The sequence below is a fragment of the Helicoverpa armigera genome, chromosome 31, assembly GCF_030705265.1.
Source record: "Helicoverpa armigera isolate CAAS_96S chromosome 31, ASM3070526v1, whole genome shotgun sequence".
NCBI classification, from domain to species: domain Eukaryota; kingdom Metazoa; phylum Arthropoda; class Insecta; order Lepidoptera; family Noctuidae; genus Helicoverpa; species Helicoverpa armigera.
Genome location: NC_087150.1, coordinates 5,425,769 through 5,445,682, shown reverse-complemented (window position 1 = coordinate 5,445,682; position 19,914 = coordinate 5,425,769). Strand labels below are relative to the sequence as shown.

Genomic DNA, 19,914 nt, shown 5'->3' with positions numbered 1-19,914 from the left:
AAAGGGAGCGTTTTGGGGTGCTATCATTTTGACGTTAAAAAGTAGTAATCTTGCAAAAAAAATGTAATTAGCCTACTTTCATCAACGAATCAACGATTTTGACTTTGACTTTGCGAGTGTTTGCCAGTTATGACGTTACATTTAAATGAAGTACTTTTACATCTTAATCCATATTAAATCCTACTATATGTTTAATTATTTCCTTGTACTAACACTACATTTATTGTCCTACAGAGCGGTTCGTCGTCTCGGCGCAGTCGCCGCGCGCGGCCCCGACACTGGCTCGACACACAGGCCTCCGAGACCGACCTGTGAGCATGCACTACTTGCTAGCGACACGGGACACGGTCGGTAATGATACTACTATACATTGGAGTACGCAGTGGTTCCGCAATAATCACAAATGGATGTACAATTTAAACTTCAAATTCAATGTTAGAGTCAAATGAACGAGCTATGTTGAAAAACAAATCAATCTACCTTTATATATACGGCCCATAGATATGTTACCTTAAAGACTAACTTGTGTTATATGTAAACGCTCTAAGTTTTGGTGTTACATAAAGCTTGCTACAAACTTGAAAACATTAATATTGATGTTTAAGAGAAATAGAAATTGAATCTTACGTGTGAACCCATCTACGTGTAGATATAACAAATATGATTGTATTTATGAAAAGACACGCGCATCCGCGTTATTAAAGCCATAATAGACGAGTACATACTATAGTTATTAGATGTTATTGTAAACTTATAGGATTGTGACCATCACACATACTCACACATACTCGCACACACTCATAAAACAATCACTTCTATTCTCTCATTCTAACTTAAACTCACACATCTACATGCACACACACACACACACACAAAGACATTGGCATGGAGACGTTACGGACGGTAGCTTTTTGACGTAAGCCTCATATTGAATTGACTCGTTTCTTGTTTATAGGAATTGGCATGAATCTGTCTAATCTCGAATGTTAAGTTTTAATGAATTTGGTTGTTTTTTAAGAGTAATAATGTAGTAAGTAAATAATCTCCTAAGAATCTTTATTTTAAAATATATTTTTTTGTTAGATTACACAAAAACATTGTAAAATTGATTGTTTAAATTATTAGTATAAAATAACAGAGGCTATGTATCGTCTCATGGACAAGTTACCAACGTTAAGTTCATAATTCGGTGAGATGTAACCTCGAGGTGACTACTAATGATGTGAGTAACAGCCCTGCTGTACATACATCTACTATTGTCAAGTTAATGAAGGAAAATCACGTATTTCAGGGCTGAAATAAAAATTGAGTCTTGAAATATATTTTGGGTCTTCTTCTTCGCGAGTCGATGGCAAACTTAAATTTTTGAGGCCCAATATTTCGCTACGCATACGGCATTGTCAGTAGCGTTATAGAGGTCATCCACTATGCAGCTGTCGGGGCATAGTGGGCAGCATAAAAGGTGCCGCATGGTTTGTGGTATGGCACCACACCCGCAGCTATTGTCGTCAGTGTAGCCCCACTTACATAGGTTTTCCCTGCACCTGCCTACCTGTGCACGTAGCCTGTTAAGATATATATTTTGGGTAAAAATATCAAACTTCTCATTATAGTTCATCATCACTTTTGACTTGTCACAGTCTTGATACATGACAACGGATCAATATTGCTGTTTCAACTCAAATCTTTGATATTGACGCACACCGCATGTATCTCGTGGTGTACTCGCTGTAGCAAACAGTAACACATTGCGCGCGAACATTACTAACATGTCCGCGACACTGCAACCGCCGCGAGCGAACACATGCTAGCTATGGACTCGCGACATAAGAATCACACCATTTAGATAAAATAGTACAAACCTTTTATCCTATATAGTATTAGAACGAAACTGTATGTTTGTCACATTTTCAGTATATTGTAGTGAAAGGTGAAACCGCGGGCAACAGATAGTCTTCAATGCAAAGAGTAGTTTTACCTCTAACCGCTGTATAAATGATACCACGCTTCAAATAATAGTAATGACTTCTAATACATCATACTTTAATTGATTGACTAACAAATTGATGTTTAAGAGGGAGACAGTCACTTGACATAGAAATTATTGTAAAAATAAAAATCTAATCATCTAAACCCTACGGGCAAAAACATAATATCATCAGATATAATTCTCTTCCCATGCATGTTATATAAAATTTCATCTACACACAACACACACACACACTTACACACATATTTTTCTAAATCATAAATGTGTCTATAATGAGTAGACCGTAGTAGATGTATTGAAGAAGTTATTATCAAATTAATGTAATAAATAACTAAAATTCTTTTTAATATTGACAATTTCACTTTGTCTCGTGACTGTCTCCCTAAACTTATAAAACCATACATTCATATTGTATAGTATAGTTATCTAACATAGTCCGCTTGTGGCCACGAAACGCATTTCTTAAATAATAATGTAAAGCTTGCTTATTAAATAATAAATAAATAAATAATATTGAAGAAAATTATAAATTATAATAATGTACAGTAATGTATGGCGCGATGTACAGGCTTGGTATGTATGGAATCGTTAACTGAAATATAGATAGTATTGTATGAGCTACGTCTTGAATTCCAGGAATTTAATAATTGTGCTATTTCGCTTGTATGTAAAGAGGGAATGATACTTAAAGATGATTCTAGAATGTTCGACGAATGGCTCATGAAACGCATAATATCGATACTTGCTCTTAATCTTTTTCTGTAGAAAGTCTCTAAAAAGCTATATTTGATCTGTAAATCTAAATGTATTGTTAAAAATACTAATAAAAATAATATTTAAATAAAAATAGTTTCACCGAAATGTACTCGAGATTACAATAATTATATTTTGTGTGTTTTGAAATTATTTCGAGTATAATTCGGTGAAGTATAGACGGACGCCATTTTATTGTAATGTTGGTTTCGAACATTGGTTCCAATATTTGTACCAAAGTGTTGCTCCGTTACTGGAAATTTCTTTGCAAAGTGACACAGTTGACCAACATCCAATATTGACGCGAATGTTGGGGCCAATGTATGGAGTCAACATAAGACATTGTAAATGTAAACATAATAGAATGGATTTAGATCTCAATTGTGGAATACGGTGTGTCGCAATTAAGTCAATTTTATGATTTTACCCACTGCAAAAATATTTAAGAAACAGTACAATATCCGATTTATTCTGTATTTTTTTTAAGTTTACATCCAAAAACATTTTTCAAAATGACGACTTGATTGCGACTAACACTGTATAATAAAATATTGAAATAAAAAGACTATGTATCAGAGTAGATTCCGTCGCGACTTATGATTTTGTGTTGATTTCGTTAAGTAAAGTATATAGTAGATAAGTATAGCAATGTATAAATGTATGGCGATGTATAAATGTATGTATGTACAGGGGGCGGAGGGGTTGGTGCTAGTACGATGAACATTAACTATTCAAATAAATATTACTATGGATTACTTGCTGGCGTTTTATTTTATTTTTACTTCTCTAACAATTTTTGATTAGTTCAATCCCTCACACTTTGACCTTGCCTTGCCTCGTTGGCAAATCTGGGGTTCGATTCCCGGGTCGGGCCGAAATTGCATTTTGGGTTTTAGTAATTTCCGTATTTGCATTATATTATTGTCAATATCAGTCAGGAGTAGTCACAGAAGGTGCATGTGCATATAACAAAATAAATAAAAAAGATAACAGGTAGTATTCACAACGTAAGGTGTGCGTATTCCGCCGGCCCAGTGAGTCTAACCGGCATAACCAATAATAACCACATTGCACATCAAATGATAGCTTATACCATAAAATTCAATTTTTGTTATGGTTGGAACGTTGTTAACCACTGGGGAAAAAAGATATCAATCAGTCCTGTCAACGACTGCCTATTAAACCACTTTGGCACTTATGGTATATAATCTCAATAGCGCGCGAATGAATTCGCGCGAAACGTGTCGCGACGAATCCGCTTCTTCTGGACAAGGTCTAAGCGATTGCAGCAGTGAACAAAGTAATGTAGCATTCTAAAGATGGTATAATTTTTATTTTGACCACGCGATTTCATAACTACATAGTCAAACAAGTGACCAAATGGCATCACTGAATAAGAAAAACATGTTTTTTTTACATTCATCATTATTACAGTGGACCCTTCATATGCTAAGATCATAAAATAAAACCAGAAAGCTTGTGAATAAATATTTAATTTTTACATAATAATAATAATGCAAATGATCTGTCGTAACAACATCCAGGAGTGGAACCCGCACTCACACGCGCGGCTCGCGGCTACGTTTTATAAAAACTTCGTGAACAACATATCTACACAGAACTTTATACAACGTTATATCATACATACGGGTTTATACATTATTATTGTGTGCGTTCGCGCAGCGGAATGTTGTTGAATTTAAAGATTTTAATTATGCAGATAATTAGTGTAAGACGTCCTATAATTGTGTATGGTAAATAAAAATTTGTGTATGCAGCCATTGTGGAGAAATTCAACAAAAACAGATTCCGCTGGGCGAACGTTGGCGAACGTTGTCCTGGCGGAACTTTTTTTAATCCATAGACTTTAGAAGAAAAGAGATGTGTCCGAAAATTAGTGTGTATTTGTGTATAATTGATTATGTATGAATGAAATCAGTGCATGCATAAACTTCGGAGAAATTCAAGTTTCCGCTACGCGAACGTTTGGCCATTAGCTAGTTTTCATATAAAGCGCTTATATAGAGAGCTGTAGATTTTTACATACGTTGTTTTGAATTTGTTTATATTTGTTTAAAAAACAGATTTAGAAAAAGTCGTAGGGTTTAAAAGATAAAAATATAAACGTAAAATACACTTATTAGGTCTTAGTTCTTAAAGTATGCAGGTTGGGGTCTAGATTTTCACGTTTACACAAACCTTGTAAGTGTCTCCAACATGTTGCCAAGTATCAATGATGTTCCGTTAGTAATTAAAAAGTTATAGGATATTTTACCATGAACAGATCACTGTTTACAAAGCAGTCGAATATCACGACGTTCTAAAGGAATTGCATGGTAAAATGTATGCCAATAATTAGTTTAATCATTCAACTATTCACTTGCAAAATTTCATGTCATTAAATTCAGTAATTAAAGAAAGACAATTATAATACTGACGGAGCATCGAAACCCTACATAATCCGACCAAGTTCGGATAGCTACAAAAAAGCGGCCGTGCCATATGTCTAAGCAACGTTCTTAACTTGGAAGGTTAGTATATTTATTAATATGGTACAGTTGCGTACACAAGCGTTAGGAAAAAATAAAACAATCGCATTTCTTGAATGAAAAATATTTTTTTAATAATAATGCCACTATCTACGACATTTTAGTTAAAATACGTAACGTTTATTAACGTTATTTTTAATCACGTAGTCAAGTAATTTATGTAAGTAATAATAATAAAAATATTTTTGTACACGGATAATTAAATAGAGAAGTACTTGTTAATTGAAGATTTATTTTTATCGTAGAAGTGGCATTATAATTAAAAAAATATTTTGAAATCAAGAAATACAATTGTTTTATTTTTTCCTAACGCTTGTGTACGCAACTGTACCATATTAATAAATACTAACCTACCAAGTTAAGAACGTTACTTAGACATATGGCACGGCCGCTTTTTTGTAGCTATCCGAACTTGGTCGGATTATGTAGGGTTTCGATGCTAGTCAGTATTATAATTGTCTTTCTTTAATTACTGAATTTAATGACATGAAATTTTGCAAGTGAATAGTTGAATGATTAAACTAATTATTGGCATACATTTTACCATGCAATTCCTTTAGAACGTCGTGATATTCGACTGCTTTGTAAACAGTGATCTGTTCATGGTAAAATATCCTATAACTTTTTAATTACTAACGGAACATCATTGATACTTGGCAACATGTTGGAGACACTTACAAGGTTTGTGTAAACGTGAAAATCTAGACCCCAAACTGCATACTTTAATCACTAAGTCCTAATAAGTGTATTTTACGTTTATATTTTTATCTTTTAAATCCTACGACTTTTTCTAAATCTGTTTTTTAAACAAATATAAACAAATTCAAAACAACGTATGTAAAAATCTACAGTTCTCTATGTAAGCGCTTTATATGAAAACTAGCTAATGGCCAAACGTTCGCGTAGCGGAAACTTGAATTTCTCCGAAGTTTATGCATGCACTGATTTCATTCATACATAATCAATTATACACAAATACACACTAATTTTCGGACACATCTCTTTTCTTCTAAAGTCTATGGATTAAAAAAAGTTCCGCCAGGAAAACGTTCGCCAACGTTCGCCCAGCGGAATCTGTTTTTGGTGAATTTCTCCACAATGGCTGCATACACAAATTTTTATTTACCATACACAATTATAGGACGTCTTACACTAATTATCTGCATAATTAAAATCTTTAAATTCAACAACATTCCGCTGCGCGAACGCACACATTATTATTTATTTTACAATTATAATAATATCGTCTTTAAACTAACAAATGTTTTATTTGTGAATGTTGAGGACGCGCTGGGAAACTTCAATTTATTCATACATAGTAGAAAAGTCTATTTTTCCACATCATTCCTTTTGTAGGAAAAATAATCGGGCCGATTTTTGTAGGACGATCTGACCAGGCATTTCTGTCCAACTTTTTTGTAATCTATGTCGCTATCAGTGTTCTTCCCTCCTATAAAAAAAATCGGTCACTGATTATCGGACGCGGGCGGGCAGCCTAATACAGCGCTGGCGTATACATACGACATTAACTTTCGACTCAACTGACATAATTCACTACGAAGTATGTTAAAAAAAAAAAGGTTTTAAAGTTAGAATTAACATTGAAATGCATTATTCAGAACATTATCAGAACCAGTGCAAAATACATAGAGCATATACCGTGTTATAATCGTAAACAGACGCCCATTGCTGACTAACACAACGTGGTAATACATCTGATCCTCACTACACACATACGTTATTGGTCCAACAACGCTAACTCACGTCTCAGAGCGTCGCTTACATTCACAAACAAACATTGTTCAACAAAGTCTTAAAAACATGAATTTATTATACTTCAGTGGCGTAAGTATATCAGAGGAATAGTCGTATATTGATGTTAAATGTCAGTCTGACAAAACAAGAAGAAAAGTTAGTGAAAGAACACGGTCACCCATCCAATTGCTGACCTCGGCAGCTCCATTACTAAGATTGTGACATAATTATATGGCATCTCTAAAAATAAATGCATGATAAACTATAACTTATTATTGATATTTCTCCATCAGGTCATCTATTTAGCTACACATTTGTATTAATATTGGCAGTAACCAGGTTGTGATTGTGAAAAAAAATTATCAAACAGTAAAAAAAACCTTTGAGACTGAATGGCAGTGTTACAACAGCATATATTAAATGCTTGTGATGCGAGGTTATGCACATCTGTTATGGATGGGTGACCGATGTGCAAAAGACTGTATTGCAATGATTTATCATCATAGTATTGAGTTTATTTATAACTGAAGTCATAACAGAACAAAGTTGTAAATATAGATTACATATTACAGTTCTTTTCAAACCACTTTACTGTTCTGAAGTTAGCAACAAGTTTCTGTGTAATGTCAAAATGTGTTTTTGTTGAACATGTGAGAAGTATCAAATGCTTGATTTCAGAGCAATAAACTTATTTGATGATATCAATCGAGTTTTGTTCATACATTTTGACATGTCTTTAAGTCACTAGCAACTGTCTTCGGATAAGCAAAGTTATTTGACGACAACCGTAGTTTATTCGTTGTACCATATAAGGTAAAATTGTGTCTTTAACATGGGCAGTGATAGTTGCATATTTATTAAAACGCTCGACAAAACATGATTTAAATTGAGATAATACATAATTTGAGACCAAGAAACAAAATAGTGCAAAAAACATGATTTATCTGAAGATAGTAAATAAATATTATTTTCACATATTTCCTTAACAGATATCAGTTACATTAAAATTCTTGAAATAAAATTTTAAATTATTAAAAAAACAGTCATATCCAGGAGTATTAATAACCTTACGATAATAATTATTTAATTATGTACAAGTTCATATAACTTCATATAATAATATCGATTGTCTTGTGGCGTGTGACGAACACACATACTCTTACTTACTATATAATACACAATTTTTCAGTTCTTATAAGCTTTTACAGTTTTTCAAATAACTGTGCCGGCCTGAAGTTGGCGGTAGTCTAATAGCCAGTTTCAAGAGTTACCGATAAAGTCTCTGATAGCCTATCAGGACTTTAATACTACTTTAACTTTCGGTTTATGTCTCAGATAGAAATTATAAGCAGCCGTTATCTGGCAGATAGCTTTAACTATCAGATAACTAATTGCCACTTTATCGGTAATCATTGAAACCAGGCCTAAATGTGGCGACAAATTGCTGACTTCAGACCGGTAAAGTTATATGAAAAGAGCTTGTTAAGTGCTTATTGCAAGTTAAGATGGAAAATATGTAACATTTCATTTTAATACTTCACATTATTTAGTGTTAGCACTTTAGAAAGGGGGTATTGGGTTGTCCGGGTAACTGGGTTGAGGAGGTCAGATAGACAGTCGCTCCTTGTGGCACACTGGTACTCAGCTGCATGCGGTTAGACTGGAAGCCGACACCAACATAGTTGGGTGCACGCTAGACAGATTGAAAACTTGCAATAAACACTGTTATCATCAATGTAAATGTTAACATAACATATTTATCAGAATATATAACATTGACTATATACTAATATTATACAGATATATTATTATATTGACGTTAATATACACGAATGATATCTTATTATACAACCTTTTATCAGATGTTTTATTTCACGAAAGCGGGTGAGCCATACTAGTGTGTAAACGTACATGCACATAGTGTTTGTATGTGTGCGCTCGCTCGCGCTCAGTAGGGGCCGAGTCCCGCACTCATACACACACTATGTATATGTAGGAACAAAGATAAGTTCAGCTCATTCGCTTTCGAGAGATAAAACATCTATACCTGTGTTAATAAAATACCATCGTGTATATTTGAAAGACTCAAATTATATAAAAGTATTGCTTTATTTTACTTCAATATTTCAAGTACAGTTGACACCAAAAACCTTTTGCAATTCCGAAACACAGTCATTGGTGTCCAAGATATACTTAGAAAGTACATACAAACTTAGAAAAGTTGCATTGGTACTTGCCTGACCTGGAATCGAACCCATGCACTCATACTTGACGTATTTGAGAGGTTGGTGCTTTACCCACTATCCACAATCAAAAAAAAGTTACAAAACACTTTTTGCGCATGCGTAAGGCGTCAAATAACTAACTTCAAAATTGCAAACATATTTGGCACGAATTGTAGAGATGATTTCATGAACTTTTGATTGAAAACTGCAAAAAAATCAGTCATCTCTTTCAAACGCAAGTACTATAAAGCAATACTTTTACCAAAGTCCATATTTAATTACCAATAGTTCTTACAGTGAGTTAAAACATTTAACTATAACGATAACCGAACCATTGTTGAACCCGGCTGTCATTGAACATCCTTGGCAGTAGTTACGGGTAGTCAGAAGCCAGTAAGTCTGACACCAGTCTAACCAAGGGGGTTGCCCGGGTAACTGGGTTGAGGAGGTCAGATAGGCAGTCGCTCCTTGTGACACACTGGTACTCAGCTGCATCCGGTTAGACTGGAAGCCGACACCAACATAGTTGGGAAAAGGCTCGGAGGATGATGATAACCGAACCATTTTCAGTTGCCAAATCGTCGATGTGACCAATGGGCGGCAAGTATACGGCTGGTTATGGTTTGGTTATCGTTATAGTTAAATGGTGTAACTTACCCTTAATTTTAACCAATTTATATGAACTTACGTTGTCTATATAATACAGTATATCATACTCTGTTTTATTTAACTTGATTAGAATGACCAATGTTATCTTGACATTACTTTTTATTTAAAAACTCAGTCTATGAATAAAATACGGTTAAACTCCAATGTAAATAAATACAATAATAATATTAACTTAATCAATTGAATCATTATTTTCTGCAGCAGTTTATTTGTTTAAGAAATATGTATTTGTTTAAAAAGTATCAAGATTGTTTACCTTTAAAGTATATTTGCTCAAATTGAGTATAGCATGCCTAACATTTTTGGCAATTCCAGACAATTTTTCACCGACTTTCCAGAAAAGAGAAGGTTATCAACTCGAATATTTTATATATAGTTATTTTCTTTCTTTATTTGATCAAAAAATCCCAAAAAACTGCAATTTTCACACTGTAAATTCTAATCAAGTTAAATACTACATAAAGTATATTTGACTTATATGATGAGATCATAGGACTGGGACGAGAGAGGGGACGTAGGGAGGGAGAGGGGGGAGCAGAGACTCTCTCTGTCTCTAGAGTCTAGAGATATGGAACACAGCGCTGCAGTGGTGACGAGAATGCGATCGATATAGTGTGCGGTCAAAATAATAGATTTGAAAGTACCTTTATAATCATTATCATCAGCTAGTCCAAGCCTTCTCTGATACTGAGAAGGATTGAGCCAAAAATAAGTTGGTGATTTCACTCTTTAAAGTCCAGGTTTCCTCAAGATGTTTTCCTTCACCTTTAATCAGTCATTGGTGTCCAAGATATACTCAGAAAGTACATGTAAACTTAGAAAAGTTTCGTTTGCGGTCCGGTTAGACTGGAAGTTGACCTCAATATGGGAAAAAGGTAGCCAGATAAGAGATAGCACATTTTAAAGGACACTAAACGATTTTACTTGTTGGACTATACATAAATTTATTTTTACTTTAGCTTCTGATGGCATTTGGTCGCAATAAAAACGTTCCTTTCAGGCAATTTTTAATGAATTTTTCTATGATTTTGACCACACACCTAGTACCAAGTAACACTTCAATAGTTCAGTATGCCTCAGAGAGGAGGGTCTATATTGAGCGGCGCATCACTCTCGCCGACCAGCCAGCCGCTGAAACATACAAACAACTTGTTAACATAATGACTTACATTGTCAATTTCATCGATTACTGATAAAGTCTCTGAAAGCCCATCGGGAACTTATCTGTCAGATAAACAATTGGTCAAGAAGTCTCAGATAGTAATATCTGGCAGAAGTTATAAGCATCCTTTATCTGGCAATAGCATTAACTATCAGATAACTACTCGACACTATATCTCTCACTATATGGTTTTGAGAAACCAGCTTTAGATCTCGGTATTACTCTAAAAGAGAAGAAGTTACTTCCCGCAACCACATAAAAAGAAGCCGAAATGTCCACATTCGATTTCATTCCACATCTGACTGACGTCACGGACTATTGTAAATTTGACATCGAATAACTTGGGCTACTACGGGAAATAATTTCCTATACACGCGGGTAAAACTGCGGGCAACAGCTAGGCGTATAGAGGATGTGTCTCACCTGTGTGTCAGGCGTGTCTCACGCGTACGTGTGGCGACTGGACGCGCTCGCGCCAGAGTATGAAGGTTCCACTCTGAAAACAAATCATGATTACTATAATCTCGATAATAAAGTCAAAGTTAAATCAGTTATTTCATTTAGGACTTTACAAGCACGTATGAACGTCAAAAATTATGAATAATTTTGATTTTAGTTGTCCATTTCAAAAGTAGCTTCCTATGGAGAAGAACGGACAAGAAACTCCACGGTTAAAGGGATCTCATGGCCAAGTAACAACACTCGGCGAGTTCTTCCGTGTTTCGAAAGATACGATAAATTGTAGCTCCCGGCTGTCATTGAACATCCTTGGCAGTCGTTACGGGTAGTCAGAAGCAAGTCTGATTCCAGTCTAACCAAGGGGTATTGGGTTGCCCGGGTAACTGGGTTGAGGAGGTCAGGTAGGTAGTCGCTCCTTGTGGCACACTGGTACTCAGCTGCATGCGGTTAGACTGGCAGCCGACCCCAACATAGTTGGGTGCAGGCTCGGGTTGGATGGGGCTGGTACCTGTAGTGGGGGCGGTATAGACGCGAGTGCGGGCTGTGTGGGCTGGGGCTGCGGCTGGGGCCGGCGCTGCGCTCGCTGCCGAGGCGACTCACTGGAACAGGATATATAGTCAGTAAGTATATCATTCTGTTCTTATCCTAATTTTATTTGGGGTCGGCGCAAAATGTTTTCTCCTTCCCTACGTTTCTGTTTGGCGTCTCGCGAGTAGGTAATAGTTTTTCGAATCATATTCACTTTAACACAATTCATCCATCGTTTCTTTGGTCTTCCTCTTCCATTATATCCGTCCACATTCATGCTCATCATCTTTCTCACAACATGACTCTCATTCCTCCGCATCACATACCACGATAGCCGGTTTCCACGCAGTTTTTCTGATACCGGCGCCACTTTCAAACTTTTTATTCATTCGATGAAATACTTATTCCTTACTCACTCTATCCATTCGCGTCACACCACACATTCCTCTAAACATTCCCATCTCTGCCGCATGTAATCCCTACTAATATTATAAATGCGAAAGTAATTCTGTCTGTCTGTCTTTTTGTCTGTCTGTCTTTTCCTCACGCCTAAACTACTGAACCGATTTGTGTGAAATTTGGTACAGACATAATTTGGAACTTGAGAAAGGACATAGGATAGTTTTTATTATAAAGAAAAATACAAATAAAAAATTAAATTTATTCCGGACATATAGCGCCATCTATCGGTCAAACCAAAAATCTGCCGAAAGTCTATTCCACGCGAACGAAGTCGCGGGTAAAAGCTATTGTCTTATATATTATATACGATACGACATATAGACAGTATATATGATATATTACTGTATATAAATATGTATAATGTATATGTATATACTCACGCGCGAGGTGGTGTGCGGGCGCGTGCAGCTCGCGCTGCGGGGACGCACTGGCGCGGCTCCGGCTGCCTGCGATAACACATAGCGAGGTATTACTATTAATATATAGAGAGTTATTGACGAATGTCTATTGTTATGCTGCGTAACATGCAAGTGGTTTACATAGAAAAAACTGCTAACACTGTGTGTAGAAAAACCTTAATAACATACTAAAATACAAGAAAACATTACTGAAAGAAAATTGTCTAATATTTTTTCTTTTAATTCTATTGTGGTGCTTGTTCTCTCAGAAAGCGGGTCAAATCGTTGACATGGTTTAGTGTTTTCTTTATGAACCCAGTAAGATATAGAATAAGAACATAAACTTTTTTTTCGATGCCAAAAATCATCAAAATCAAAAAGTCATTTATTCAAAGTAGGCTGAAAATCAGTACTTTTCAAACGTCAAATTTACAAAAGATAGCCCCCAAAGCGCCCGCCCTTTCACCACTTCGTAGTGTTATGGCTGGGAAGAAGAAGTGGTGAAGAAAAAACTTCCCAGCAACATAAATCTGTCTGTATGGTTTGAAGCACCGTATACACATATTAAAAACATTGTATACATAAATAAATAAATCATCATGTTCCTTCTTAAGCCCTTTATGTACCAGCGCCGCGGTAACTGTTTGTCACAATCCCGCAGCCTTGACTCACCACTGGGCTGATGCAGCGGCGCGTGCAGACCGGCCACTGCAGCATGAGCAGTGCGTCGCTCATGCGGCAGCGTGGCGGAGCCCCGGGCCGCGGGGGCGGGGGCTCGGGGAGCAGCCGGCGCCAGGGGGGGCGATGCTGACACCGCTAGCGGTGGGGCGCCGGCTCGGGAGGACGAGTATGCTGTGGGCAATGTGTGGATTGTCAAGTGTTTTGTATGATAGACCGTAATATGGACAGTTTTGTCAGTCATTCTGTCCCGGTGTAGTTATCGGCACGAATCTTGAGCTCTGACCTTCACCTGCGTAGAAGTAATTTATTGGGTCCCTTTCGTGGTATTCGTGAGGCGCGGGGGCTAAAGCGGTGATTGGCCCGCAGTGCATCGTGTCATAGCTGTCACTCGGGATTGGTTCTTTGCTAATAAATCACTTCTGCGCAGATGTAGGTCAGGCTCAAGATTCGTGCCGATAACTATAAATAACTTATGTGGTCGCTTTGTATTATGCAGGAGTTACATCCATAGCGCTTTTGGTTGCTATTTTACTGGACTTGTAATTTAAGTTTTTACAAGCCTTTATGCTATAAGTAGTAGAATTTGATCGAATCACGTTATAAAAGCAGCAAAAGCAAATAATAAATTTTGTAGAAATAAATCGGATATTTACTATGAAAAGAATGTCCTTATTTATTTGTTAAAAACTCCTCAACTTCAGTACCAATTTGAAAAATTCTTTCACTGTTAGAAAGCTACACTCTTCCCGACTAACATAAGCTATATTTTACCCCGATACGGGCAGTAATTCCCCCAAGAACACATATAAAAACCACACAAAACGACTAGTTACAGGTAACCTACCTCTTATAACGGATAGTTCGATGGCGGCTCTCAGCTCGTCGTCGTCGGCGCGGCTTCGGAGACACGACATCGCCTGCAACACCAATATACAACTCACATTACTTCACTGTGCCCACAGAGACACCGACTTCCATGTGTGGACGGCGACTTCCACTAGTAAATGTAAAGCCTGCGACTTCTAGACCAATATACATGTCACATGACTTCACTATGCGAGTAAAGACACCGACTTCCATGTGAAGACGGCGACTTCCACTACTACATATACAGCCAGCGACTTTAACACCAAGATACACGTCACATTACTTAACTGTGCGAGTATAGACACCGACTTCCATGTGTGGACGGCGACTTCCACTACAATATGTACAACCAGCAACTTCTAGACCAATATACATGTCACATTACTTCACTGTGTCCACAGAGACACCGACTTCCATGTGTGGACGGCGACTTCCACTACTAAATATACAGCCAGTGACTTCTAGACCATTGTACATGTCACATTACTTCACTGCGGATAGCGACACCGACTTCAGCGACTTCAAAAGCTGTATTCACGCCATGTTACGTAACCTTACTTATTATGAAACAGATCTACATGTGGTCGACGACTTTCACTACAGCAGAGAGCGACTTCAACATGTAATTAGTTGCTTCACGGTACTCGTACTGTCACCGACTTCCATGTGGACGGCGACTTCCACTTATACATAGCTAGCGAGTTCAACACCTATTTGCAGTCTAAGGTGCTTTACGCTACTCTTACTGACATCGACTTCCACACCAATTCGCATCACAAATTACTTAAATGAGAAAATGTGAACAAAGCGAAAACGACTTCAATTCCGACTTTAAATCCATTGCTGACTCTTTCTTTGTCAACAAGATAAAAAGAGTCTGCAATAGATTTAAAGAAGCTTTAACTTAATGGAGCTTTGTACAACTGATGGATAGCGTGACAGAGGGAACATTGGGTCTGTGGTACATTGGGACAGTGGTACAGTATGTATAGCGGTACAGTATATAACTCACTGGCGTGTGTTCCCGTTGCTGTCGGCTGCCGTGAGCGCCGCCCGCCCGCTGAGCTCGAGACCCTGCGGAAACGGAACACTTTTAGTCAAAGTCAACTTTTTTTATTTCAAATTGGCCTTTGCAGGCTCTTTCGAAACGTCAAGCTAGTTGCACGGTTCCAGAGCGGGTCTCATGGAGAAGAATTGGCAAGAAACTACATAGACACTCTAAAAAAACAATTATTAAACCGTTTTATGTAAAAATTACAAGACAAATTTCCATAGCCTAGCGACAGGAATTTGACATTTATTGTATGAAACTATTGTCAAAATTCCAATCGCTAGTAAACAAATCAAGGGATAGATAGGTTATAGCAATGGGCAGTTAGTTACCAGGTCTTGGTGTATGCGTGGCTCCGTCACCTAGGTCTAACTGTAGAACTCCACCACCACTGTATTCTGAAATAACAACATATCTTGTTAGAAAATTTATTGTATTTAGTCAAATCTTGAGAAAACAATGTATGGATTCACGGATGTTTATTCCTTTATCACGCAAGAGCTATTGGATAAAAGAAAGTTGGCAGCAATATATCTCATACATCAGAGTATGTTATAGATTACTTCTACATAGTTTGAGTGTGGGAAGTGGTGCTGTCCTCCTAGCTGATTATTGGCCACGGACTTATTGTAGTGCTTGAGCATTATTTTATCAGCTCTCCGATGCACGGGTGTATCAATCAACAACTTCCAGGTTCTAGGCTACTATGTGACAGTTTCTAAAGCCCACAAAACGATTTCGGCCCGACTCTGAAATAGAACTCGAAACCTCGTGCTCAGCAGCCGTACTTGCGACAGCTAGACTAACGAGGCAGGTCACACTCTTGCACCATGTATTAAAAGTAGTTCAATGTATATAGTAGTCCTCTCTATACCGCGCGGGGGACTGACTGTGCTGTACATACCCCATGGCGGCGCGTGTCGGAAGTAGTCCCGGGCGGTGAGCAGATGCGTGTTGGCGTTGGGCGCGCACACGTCGGGCACGCAGGCGGACAGTGCTGCGCGGGGGACTGACTGTGCTGTACATACCCCATGGCGGCGCGTGTCGGAAGTAGTCCCGGGCGGTGAGCAGATGCGTGTTGGCGTTGGGCGCGCACACGTCGGGCACGCAGGCGGACAGTGCTGCGCGGGGGACTGACTGTGCTGTACATACCCCATGGCGGCGCGTGTCGGAAGTAGTCCCGGGCGGTGAGCAGATGCGTGTTGGCGTTGGGCGCGCACACGTCGGGCACGCAGGCGGACAGTGCTGCCCCGGCCGGCCGCCCTGCCGCCCGGGGGACTGACTGTCTGCAGGGGACAGAATAATAGATGCTTCAAATGGCAGAAATGTTTAAATTAGGGAGGTTTTCAGCAGGTAAATTGACAAAAGTTAGATAGAGACAGAGAAACAAGGCAGAGCTACACTCTGACAAAAAAACCATTTTATAGTTTAACTATTTGTTGCAAAGGACTTGCGTCGAAGTCACCAAGATTGTTAGAGAGTAATTTTCAATGCTCACTTTTAGGGAAACCATTGATCCTGAGCAGAAAGTATTCTGATGATTTCAGTCAACATTTTTGATCATTCTATGTTACACAATTCAAAAACTGAAGATTTCTTAAAAAAACTGATTTCTTTGCACACTCTGGTCCGTATTCCTTTCAAAAAAAAAAAACAAATATAATGTACAAGAATTAAAAAAGGGACCACATTTTCGTCACACTGTGTACTAGCCTTATATAGATCAGATATACGCTACACATACATAAATCACCCAATAAAAATATAAAAATTGAAAATAACAAACAACTAGTGATATGATACCTGTGTAGTGCAGCATCAGCAGATCTAGAAGCACCATCTCGTCTCCCGCACGTGCCCGCGCGACTGTTGTCTGTAACACAACGATAGTACATTTATAACGTTACTGTTATAGGTATCGGCACGAATCTTGAGCTCTGACCTTCACCTGCGCAGAAGTAATTTATTGTGTCCCTTTTGTGGTATGGAGTGAGGCGCGGGGGCTAAAGCGGTGATTGTCCCGCAGTGCATCGCGTCATAGCCATCACTCGGGATTGGTTCTTTGCTAATAAATTACTTCTGCGCAGATGTAGGTCAGAGCTCAAGATTCGTGCCGATAACTATACAGCCTTTGTATCGTCCCACTGCTGGCCTGCAGCCTCCTATGTACTTTCTAGGAATATCTTGGACACCAATGGCTGATAAAAAGGTGAAGGAAAACATCTTGAGGAAACCTGGACTATATAGTCTGAAATCAGCAACCCGCATTGAGCAAGCGAACAGTTACTTTGTAAATTACTGTTATAGCCTTGTTATCGTCCCACTGCTGTGCTGCGGCCTCCTCTCACACGGAGAAGGATTGAGCGTTAATCACCACGCTTGCTCAATGCGGGTTGCTGATTTCACACGTTATAGTCCAGGTTTCCTCAAGATGTTTTCCTTCACCTTTTTATCAGGCATTGGTGTTCAAGATATACTTGAAAGTAAACAGTTATAAAAAAAAAAACTGACGTTTATGATGTCGATAAACTTGTACCGTAATTCTACATGTACAGTAAACTGCACATCAGTGGTAACTGTCATGCACCTTAACTCAATAGTAATAAGTAGGATTTTCCTATAAAACTGTTACCACTGAGCTGCAGTTGACTGTACATAGATACATTAAAACCACGTATAGTCGTGCATATAATTCGACCTGCGAGGAAGTCGATATCGATTGTAACACTAGTATTGTGAAACTTAAAAAGACTCTGTGTGATTACTTCTTTAATCATGTTCAGTAGTAACTAGCATGCATTTAATTGTATAATTTTATTTTTAATCAGTTTTGTAGTAAGTAGCTTACTATTGTTCATCTTAGTTGTGAAAACTTGTAATAGGCATGATGACAGGGTTAAAATTGTGATTCTAATTAGTCCGCATTTTAGACTGAACAAAAATTTAAGACACGTATTTTTTTATTTTCACAAAAGTTTCAGTCAGACTGAGAGTGGGGGCTGGGCTACGTCACGTCTGTGTCAAATATGTACTCAGACGTGACGTAAGTCAAAATTTAATCGTGTTATATCTTCGTTGTTTTTTGATTGCGAGAGAAAATAAAAAATACGTGTCCATTATTTTAAGGTTATCTAAAAGACGGACTAATTACTTTTTTCAGTCATCATGCCTATTGGCTATATCTTACTTACAATAATGACTTTTGTATTAGCTAACATGTAAAATAACTAAAATAAAACGACAGTATACTGACCGATGGGTATGTGCAGCGCGGGCTGTGCTCGCACACTGCCGCCCGACGCGCAGCGCAGCGACCCGCTGCCGCTCAGCGTCCTGCTAACAACATATACATACATATTATATTGTCATGTATTCAAATCACTACTTTTACAATTTACACTTTACACTTAGTTAACTATTTAAGACAATCATAAGGTTAACGTTTGACGTTAACGGCAGACCGCGCGTCTGACCATCTTGACAGTGACGAGTTCATTCACGTTTCAGAAGACATTCAATTAGTACCGGCTGTCATTTGAACATCTTTGGCAGTCGTTACGACGTAAAGAAGGATGAGAAAAGAGTGCTTGTAGCAGAGATGAGAATGTTGAGATGGATGTGTGGGGTTACCAGAATGGACAACGTGAGCATGTGATGCGACGGTGTGAAACGCATGCTACAAAGAGTGTGCTAAGTATGAATGTGAAAGGATGGAGAGGCAGAGGTAGACCGAGGAAAAGATGGATTGATTGCCTGACAGAGGACATGAAGCAGAAGAGAGTGGATGTAAGTATGACGTCGGACAGAGAGGAATGGAAGAAAAAGACATGTTGCGCCGACCACAAATGACTTGGGAGCAGGGCAGGAAGATGATGATGGCAGTCGTTACGAGTAGTCAGAAGTAAGAACAGTCTGATAATCAGTAGCAATAGGTATCAGGTTGCCAGGTTACTGGGTTAAGAAGATAGGCAGTTGCTCCTTGTGGCACACTGGTACTCAGCTGGGTGTTGAGGTACTAAGGAAGCGGCTAGGCGGATGGTTACCTGCAGCAGTCGAGCGGCGGCTGGTCGCTCCTTGTGCTCGTCACTGACTCAGTGCTAAGGAAGCGGCTAGGCGGATGGTTACCTGCAGCAGTCGAGCGGCGGCTGGTCGCTCCTTGTGCTCGTCACTGACTCAGTGCTAAGGAAGCGGCTAGGCGGATGGTTACCTGCAGCAGTCGAGCGGCGGCTGGTCGCTCCTTGTGCTCGTCACTGACTCAGTGCTAAGGAAGCGGCTAGGCGGATGGTTACCTGCAGCAGTCGAGCGGCGGCTGGTCGCTCCTTGTGCTCGTCACTGACTCAGTGCTAAGGAAGCGGCTAGGCGGAT

At 38.5% G+C, this 19,914-nt stretch overlaps 2 protein-coding genes and 1 long non-coding RNA gene across 6 annotated transcripts in view; 1 reads left to right on the top strand and 2 right to left on the bottom strand.

Annotated features, from left to right (window-relative positions):
• LOC110382774 (uncharacterized protein) overlaps positions 1 to 3,498 on the top strand; it is a 66,174-nt gene extending 62,676 nt beyond the window's left edge. For all 3 annotated transcript variants that reach the window (XM_064043303.1, XM_064043301.1, XM_064043302.1), the window contains one exon: positions 235 to 3,498. In XM_064043303.1, the coding sequence (XP_063899373.1) occupies positions 235 to 449 (215 nt within the window). In that variant the 3' untranslated portion in view covers positions 450 to 3,498. The remainder of the gene's footprint in view (positions 1 to 234) is intronic.
• Positions 3,499 to 5,715: 2,217 nt separating this feature from the next.
• Positions 5,716 to 16,832, bottom strand: LOC135119216 (uncharacterized). Of its 2 annotated transcripts, none has more exons than XM_064043286.1 (9): positions 16,454 to 16,832; positions 15,882 to 15,947; positions 15,511 to 15,572; positions 14,476 to 14,557; positions 13,623 to 13,802; positions 12,933 to 12,998; positions 12,071 to 12,161; positions 11,527 to 11,599; positions 5,716 to 11,072 (listed from the first exon to the last, which is right to left on the bottom strand). In XM_064043286.1, exons 1-8 carry the CDS (start codon positions 16,704 to 16,706, stop codon positions 11,545 to 11,547), a joined length of 855 nt encoding a protein of 284 aa, XP_063899356.1. In that variant the 5' UTR covers positions 16,707 to 16,832; the 3' UTR covers positions 5,716 to 11,072; positions 11,527 to 11,544. The 2 variants fall into 2 exon arrangements, with proteins under 2 accessions (XP_063899356.1, XP_063899357.1); XM_064043287.1 differs by having other exon boundaries at positions 14,476 to 14,548.
• Positions 16,833 to 17,365: 533 nt separating this feature from the next.
• On the bottom strand, positions 17,366 to 19,914 carry LOC135119217 (uncharacterized). The gene is made up of 3 exons (XR_010278054.1): positions 19,593 to 19,914; positions 18,803 to 18,885; positions 17,366 to 17,422 (listed from the first exon to the last, which is right to left on the bottom strand). It is a non-coding gene; the product is annotated as an uncharacterized LOC135119217 (long non-coding RNA).

Excerpts from the sequence above, each read along its gene's own strand:
- LOC135119216 (XM_064043286.1), bottom strand. The coding sequence starts at position 16,706 with ATGGGGTATGTACAGCACAGTCAGTCCCCCGCGCAGCACTGTCCGCCT. Across the intron at positions 15,573-15,881 it reads CACGCATACACCAAGACCTG|GGTCTCGAGCTCAGCGGGCG; the intron begins GTAACTAACTGC and ends CCGTTTCCGCAG. Across the intron at positions 14,558-15,510 it reads AGCAACGGGAACACACGCCA|GTGTTGCAGGCGATGTCGTG; the intron begins GTGAGTTATATA and ends AGTTGTATATTG.